General features: G+C 53.4%; 1 protein-coding gene across 1 annotated transcript; it reads left to right on the forward strand.

The window, feature by feature from the left end:
- Positions 1 to 123: 123 nt before the first annotated feature.
- USB1 (U6 snRNA biogenesis phosphodiesterase 1) lies at positions 124 to 6,638 on the forward strand. The gene is made up of 7 exons (XM_035312251.1): positions 124 to 251; positions 399 to 559; positions 1,474 to 1,657; positions 2,302 to 2,355; positions 4,118 to 4,223; positions 5,076 to 5,159; positions 5,423 to 6,638. Exons 1-7 carry the CDS (start codon positions 139 to 141, stop codon positions 5,525 to 5,527), a joined length of 807 nt encoding a protein of 268 aa, XP_035168142.1. The 5' UTR covers positions 124 to 138; the 3' UTR covers positions 5,528 to 6,638.
- Positions 6,639 to 7,752: the final 1,114 nt, after the last annotated feature.

Genomic DNA, 7,752 nt, shown 5'->3' on the forward strand with positions numbered 1-7,752 from the left:
GAGGAGGAGGAGGAGGAGGAGGCGGGGCGGGCCGGGCGGCTGCCCCCTGCCGGGCCGCGCCGCCAACAGCGCCTCGCGGCCGCGGCGGGGGGGGGGCTGGGGCCGCTGCCGGGGCGAGGAACGCCGCCCCGGACCGCCATGAGGGCCGCGCTGGTGGGGTACAGCAGCTCCGAGGAGGAGGAGGAGGAGGAGGAAGGGGGGCGGCAGGGCGGCGGAGCCCGGGCCTCCCCCCGGGTCTCCCCCGGGGCCAGGTGGGTGCCGCGGCACGGCCCGTCGCCAGGTCCCGGGCGAGGCCCGCGCTCCGCAGCCGGTTCCTCCCGGCCAGGGTGCGAGACTGGGCCAGGCCGCGGGCAGGCGGAGGGTGCGGGTGCTGAGCGCTGCTTCTTCCTTCCCTGCAGCACGGCCCGGCCCCGGCTGCCCGTCCCCGAGTGCGTGCTGAACATGTTCAGGGACCAGGAGGAGGAGGAGAGGGCTGCCGAGGACAGTTCCAAGCACGGCGGACGTGTGCGCAGCTTCCCCCACGAGCGGGGCAATTGGGCCACCTACGTCTACATGCCCTGTAGGTAAACTGGGCCTTGCCCTACAGCCTGCCTGAGCGGGGCTGGGGCACGGAGAGGGCAGGGAGCTCGGGGAAGCAGGGCTGTCTGTGCTGGGCACAAGTTCCAGCTGGTCAGGCAAGGCATGAAGACCCCTGAGAGTCTGCACACATCTAGTTTAGGAGCTGGGGTGCAGGTAAGACTGGGCTGTGAAAACACATGTTGTCCCTGAAACATGCAACTGTGCCTCCCTCTGCAAGCAGCAGCCTTGTAACGGGTGCCCAGCACATCCCTGCCCAGCACGAGGTGCTGTTTCTCAGCGTGTCATTAAATGTGCTTGCCAGTTGCACAAAGCACAACTGCCTTTTCTTTTCCACAAATGCACGCAAGGTCTGTAGGGATCAGGAGGGAGATCAAGAGACCGTTGGCTCATGCCATGAGCTGGAGCAACTGCTGGGTTAGCAAGTCCAATCATCTTTGCTCTCGGTGCCAAGGCCTCTAATGGAAGGGCAGGAGTAGAGCAGCCTGTCAAAAAACAGATATGGAGCATGGATGGGTACATGGGTTTTTCTCTAGCCTCCTCCTGGTCTGTCTGTGGTTTGGTAGGAGCAGCGGTCACAGCCCTGGCCCATTTCTGGAGTAAGGACGAGCAGTGCTGTTTGTAGTTGTGCCATGCAGGGCATCAGGGAGCTGGGGTACTGTTCCTACCTTATGCTTCAGCTTTAAGCTGGCAGACATATTTTAGACAATATTGTCCCATGTGTCCTTAAGAAGATGTGAAGCTCTCTCAGTGCTTGACGCTGCATGCCAGGCAGTGCAGGGTGCTCCCACCCTGAGCTGCTTCTGTCTAGTGACTGCTCCCTCCCTGTCCCCGAGATCTGTGGCTGATGCTGCGGGGAGGGAGCTGGCTCTCACTGTGCTGCCATTTGCTTTGCAGACAAAGTCCAGGAGGAATTCCTGGAGTTGCTGGACCTCCTAGTGTCCCATGCTCGTACCTATGTCTCCTCACTCACTGCCATGGAAGAGTTCCACATCAGTCTCTCACAGAGCGTGGTGCTGCGCTATCACTGGATAAACCCCTTTGTCCAGTCCCTCAAGGAGCGCCTGGCCTCCTTTGACAGGTAGGAGCAGCTGAGCCTCACAGGAGCTCCTGTGCATCCGTTCCTTTCCTTGCACTTGGTCTGCTCTCTGCTTCACCAGCGTCTGCACAGTAAGTCCTCTCTCTGGGAGCTGGTGCTGCACCAGTAAAGCCTGGGGAGTTTTCTGTCTGCCCTGGGATCCAGCACCACACAAATCAGCAGGCCAACCACATTTGTGCCAGCGATATTGCTGTGGCCTGCAAGGACTCCACTTTCAAGGACAAGGCCAGAGCTGTGCTGTCCTCTAAACAGTGGAAATTCACTACTGGCTTCACTGCTTGCATCTGGCTGAGAAACCCACCAAGGATCAGATGTTTTAGTGCTTTTTTTTTTTGCTGCCTGGGCTTCAGAAGCCTGAAAACACTGGTGGGAAATGGACTAATTTAAGCCCAGAAAGGTTCCAGTTGTACCGTTCCAGTCTGACTGGAGCAAGTGTTTGCCTTTGTCTTTCCACAGCTTGGTAGAAATTCTGTATCTTCCCCATCTTTGGATTGTTTTTTTTTTTTTATTATTATTTTTTTTTGGGGGGGGGGGGGGTGTGGGTTGATTTTGTTTGTTTTTGTTTGTTTGTTTTTCCATTGTTTTTTTTTTTTTTCCCATCTGAAAAAGCATCTTTCTTATTCCAGGTTCTTCTGTGTAGCTAACCAAATGAAAGTGTATACCAACCAGAACAAAACCAGGTGAGTGAACAACAGAGTAGCCTGCCTGGGGAGAAGGCTGGCTGAGGTGGTTTGTGGATGGGAGGTGTAGCGCTGCCTGTCCTGTGCTGTGGCAGTTGCTGCAGGCAGTTACGTGGAGGACCAGAATGCAATCTCCCCATCTTACCACCTCTTTGACTGAGGTTTCATACCTTCGCTCAGCCGCTTCCAGGAGTGCTCCGGGGTGCATAATTTTTCAGCTTTGGTATTGATTCTCGGCAAGCTATTATCCTCTGTGGTGACTGAACCTCAGGCTGCAGAATTTCAGTCTTCTTACGAGAGGAGATGTGTTCACAACATGACCCGAGGCAGGCCTTTCTGCTGGGGTTAGACTAATGCTGTAGCTTCACATCAGCTAAAGCAGACAGTGCTGCCAGAGGAGGCAGCCCGGTGCATTGCCATCTCCCATCTGGTTTGCTCAGTGGTTTCACAGATCCTCGTGCCGGCTCAGGGAGTGGGTGAGGGGGAATGAGCAGCCTGGGGCAGGCAGAGTGGGGGCCACCTCTTTTGGCAGCAGTGCCAGCTTATGCTGATCATGAAATTGCAGTGCAGGTCTTCAAAGGGCTGGAGACAAATAGCTCTGAGAGCGCTAATTCACCTGCATGTCAACTCAGAAGCCTGATAATGCCAATTCCAATTTAACACAATTAAGTAGTTTAAATGTCAAAGCACATTAAAAGAAAGGTGATTACAATTATGAAAAGTTGCTGGATCTAATGGGAATGGCAAAGCACGTTAGTCATGGGCTGGAGGAAGCAGTTCCTGAGTGATTTTTGTCCTCCAGGCCTCCCGTGCCATCAGGCACAGGCATATAGAAAGTATTACCAAGACGATTCTTGAGGAGGAACCTCTTTGTCACGTCTCTCCAGCTTGGTACTTCCCTATTTGTGCTGTTTGCAGCTGGTGCTTTCTAGCCACTTCCTATCCCATTGTACAACTGTAGCAACTTACATTTTCTTAAATGTGACTCCTGCTCCTGAACAGGGCGTGGTATCAGTGCTCTACTGAAATACCCCCTCAAGTGTGTCCTTTGCCTGGGAAACAAATTTTCATGTCTCAAAAGGTGCTGAGTTAATCTAGTAAGTCTGCGTTATATATCATCTGCTGAGAGAGCTGGGCCTGTTTAGCTTGGAGAAGAGAAGACAGAGGGGAGATCTCATCAGTGCATGTAAATATCTGAAGGGTGTCAACAAGATGGAACCAGACTCAATTCAGTTGTGCCCAGCGACAGGACAAGAGGCAATGGGCACACACTGAAGCACAGGAAGTTATGGCTGAATATGAGAGGACGCTTCTTTACTGTGAGGGTGACAGAGCACTGGGACAGTCTCCCAAGAGAGGTTGTGGAGTCTCCTCTGGAGATACTCAAAACGTGCCTGGATGTGATCCTGTGCAACATGCTCTAGGTGATCCTGCTTGGCAGGGGGATAGGACCGGATGATCTCCAGAGGTCCCTTCCTACCTCAGCCATTCTATGATTCTCTGATCCAGTCCTGCTTCTTCAGTTTTTGCCCTGTTGCCATGTCTTTTTATTATTATTATTATTATTATTATTTCTTTTTTTTTTTCAGAATAGTCAGTGTGCTTGAATGCTTAAGCCTAGTGTTTCTCAGATTATATTTTTTTTTTTCTGCTTTGAAAAAGGGCTAGGAGCTTTGCCTGGTAGGAATACACGGTTGGTATGCTTATGGCTGTGCTTTCTGCAGCATGATGGTGCGTGCGCTCTCTCCTTATCTTTGTCCAGGACCTTCATTGGACTGGAGGTCTCTGCTGGGCATTTCCAGCTGCTGGAACTGGTCTCAGAGGTGGACAAAGTTATGGAGGAATTTGACCTCCCCACGTTCTACAAGGTGAGGGGAATTGCATTTCCCTGCTGCTCTGGAGATGCTGGCAGGTTCCCTGTGAGGGTTGGGGGGCCGCTAGTCCATGAAATGTTCAACTCCAAATATTTGGGAGTGGAGAAGTTAGACTGAAATGGTCTCCAGTGGGCCAGTCAGTGACATTCACCGTTAATGCCCAGAACAGGATCTTGCTGAGAATGGGACTAGTGTAAGTTCTGTTTCATCTCCTGTCCAGGAGAGGAAAGATGTTAACTGCTAACTAGTCGCTTCTGAGAATTGGATTTCTGGGGCTGGGTCAGGTGCCTACAGTTGAGAGAGCACATCACAGGCACAGCAGGGACAATCCCACTGTGTAGGGCAATCCTGGATTGTCCTAGTGGATTGAGTGGGGCGTGGGGTGAGTGCTGTGGGTCTGAGGAGATGCTTGTGGCTCTTCCTCAGGCGGTTTCCTGGGGCATCAGTTCAACCTGTTTGCTTGGCACTAGCTTTGGGGACAGGATTGGATTTTTGAAGGACCAAACCCTGATTTCTCTGTCTCTAGAAGTGAGTGGGGACTCTGACAGGTTACCCAGAAGTGACCCACCTGCGCAGTCCTGGACTGTCTGTGAGAGGTTCTCTGTGTGTTTAGAAAAGCTACCACAAGCTGACAGCAGAGAGGCTGTGAACCAGGCCGTCTTGCCTGCTGGTGTCCAAGAAGACTGGAGTAATGAGCCCAGGGTTCCTCTTATTTCCAGCACAGTTGTGTATTTGCTCTGTAACTGCTGAGATGGCTGAGGGGGCTCCCTCCTTCGGGATCCTCTTGCCCATGTCTGCAGAGAGCCACCCTTCGTTCTCACGATCTGATCCGTGTTTTATCTTCAGGACCCGTCGTTCCATATCAGCTTGGCCTGGTGTGTTGGGGACCTGACTGGCAGCCTGGAGGGGCAGTGTCTGCAGGAGCTCCAGGTGCGTCCCCACACCAGGCAGAGAGGAGGGGAAGAGCAGAGGGGGAGGGTTTTTTTCTGTGAGGCAAACTCCACTGGAATGGAAGAAGAGAAACCCTTTGCAGGGACAATGAGTTAAACCATCCTCCTGAAGGAAGGCAGAAGCTGCCAGCTGCAAACTCATCTCTGACTTGGTTCAGAGAGGCAGCTGCTGACCCCATCTTCTGGGAATTGCCCTGTCCACCCTCCCTGTACTGACTCCTGCCTTCTGCATGTGTTTTCTAGGACATTGTGGACAGGTTTGAGGACTCAGCGCTCGTTCTGCGTGTCCAATGGGAGCAAATCCGCTGCAAGTCAGGGAACAAGTTCTTCTCCTTCCCCTTGAGGTAGGGCCTGGTAGGTTTCAGAGCCCTGAAGACCCTGCTTTTCAGCAAAGAACTGTTCTCCAGCACAGCTCTAAGCAGTGGAAGCTGTCACACACCTCCCACGTTCTTCTTGTCTGCTCAGCAGCTTTGGGGAGTTTGTGGTATCAAACTGCGCGACTTCCAGGTTTGAGTTTCTGGCTGAAGAAATGTGTGTGTGTGGCAGATTTCCTACAGCAGCGTGCTGTCAGCAGCTAGGATGTGCTTCAGTCAGCACTGGTGGTTCCAACCATCCCACAGTTGCTGATTTTTAATTTATATATGTATATCAAAGCCATAGATGCCTTATGTTAAAGAGAAATAAGGTAGCGTGGGAAGCTCTTGCTAAAGGAAGTATGTCTCACACGGTTGGAAATAGCACCAACTTCTTGTCAGGAGGCTTGGAGCGTGCTGACTGCTGAGCTCTGGGTCCCTCGTTCCGAAAAGCAAGAGACAAGGATGCAGAGCTAGACTCTTGCACCAAAGCATCTCCCTACCATAACCCAGCCCGGAGAAGTTCAAGGGTCATGTTCTGTGTCCATCTCACGCTGTTGCTGCCTCTACAGAAAAATTACGGTATCAGATTCTTTCACCAGACAGCAAAAAGATGAAATCTCGGCGGAGAGGTTGGAAACCCCTGGTGTTTCAGTGCTAACCCAGCGTGGCTTCGGGCTGGCTTTAAAACAACGGCTTTGTTTTAAGATCGTGTGTGTCAAAAGGACCATTCCGGAGGGCAGCTTCCCGGCAGAAGCTTGCTGTCATCCTAGGGCGAGCCCAAGAGAGGGCAGCGTCGGCTCTCATATCGTGACTGAGCTGGAAAGGCGGTGCCTGCTGCTGAGCGAGACAAGGAGTGGCACATGCACTTCCCCGTAAAAACAACGCCGTCGGTGCAGTGATGACCCTGTTGACTGTGGGCTGGACTTTGTCCCTTGAGGGAAGGTCCTTTCTATCCTTTGTCCTGCGGGAAGGTCTGCTGCAGCCTCTTAGGTATTCAGAGCAAGGTGACAATGTGCTGCCCTGAATCTTTCATCTCACGTTTGTCTGATGAAAAGCTGTGAGGCTGCTTCTGACGGTAAAATCTGCCTCCTCATGCCATAAAACTGTTTCTGTGGTATATTTGAGCTGTTCAGTTCCAGGAGTGCCCAGCTTCAGCAGCTCCTGTAGACTCCAAATGAGGCAGTGTCTGCAAGCCCTTCCGTGAGCTGGGTGTAGCACTCTTCTTCCACTTGTACACAAGGAAGCTCAGGGCCTTCACAGCCATTGGAGCTTCTGTCTCAGTGCAGGTCTTTGTCTGCCAACTCCCTTGCAATATCTGGTTTTCAAATTAATAGAATTCCTGGGGGGACTGCGAGGGAGAAGCAGCAAATTCAACGCATTGTTCAGCTAAAATGAAACAACCCTCCCCCCTTTCTTCTCCCTCCCCTGCATGTTGTTGTTTGTTTGTTTTTGGCACTGACAGCTGATGGACCCAGCACTCATTTGCCCAAGTCTCTGATCTGGGTGGCTCAGCACATCGGCTGCTAGGTCTGTGCAGCCTGTGAAGATGCCTGGGAGGGCTGAATTTGAGGCAGTCAGGACCTCGCTCCAGGGGGGGCACGGTACACCAGTGGTCCCCTCCGGATACACATCTGGCCCAGGTATTTGGCAGAGTGCTGTGCTGCTCACTGCTGCTTCCAGCATGCCCCTTTTTATCCAGACCCTGCCTTTAGTTAGTTAGTTTCTGGGATAGGGACATGCACAGGCTCTGAGTGATTATGCCCCAGGTTGTTTTTTGTTTGTTTTGCTTTTCCCCCCCTTTTTTTTTTTTTTTTTAAAAAAAAAGAGAGACTTGGAGACTTCCACTGAAACTTGGCTCCTGCCAACCCCTCCTGGTTTCTGTGTGGTTTGAGCTCATCAGGGAGAGGTCAGTGCTCAGCAAGCAGCTGCAGCAGCTGGCCGTGCCGCCTCCCTGGGTGTGCTGGCTGGGGTCAGCCTGCCCTCCTGGCCTGGGGGAGCACCCGGCGGTGGTTCCCGGTGCGCCTTGACGCAGTCCCGAAGCAGAGCGCCAAGCTGTGCTGCCTGGAACCCGCCTGGGCGGCAGCTGCGGAGCAGAGGGCAGGCGTCCAGGGCTTCGGCAGCGCCCGCACCGAAACCGCCGCCGCCGCCCGCCCCGAGAGCGGCGGGGACAAAGTCCGGGGCCGGGCCGTGGGCGAGGAGCGGCGGGGGGCGCCCGGG

The sequence above is a fragment of the Oxyura jamaicensis genome (assembly GCF_011077185.1).
Source record: "Oxyura jamaicensis isolate SHBP4307 breed ruddy duck chromosome 11 unlocalized genomic scaffold, BPBGC_Ojam_1.0 oxy11_random_OJ68267, whole genome shotgun sequence".
Taxonomy (NCBI): domain Eukaryota; kingdom Metazoa; phylum Chordata; class Aves; order Anseriformes; family Anatidae; genus Oxyura; species Oxyura jamaicensis.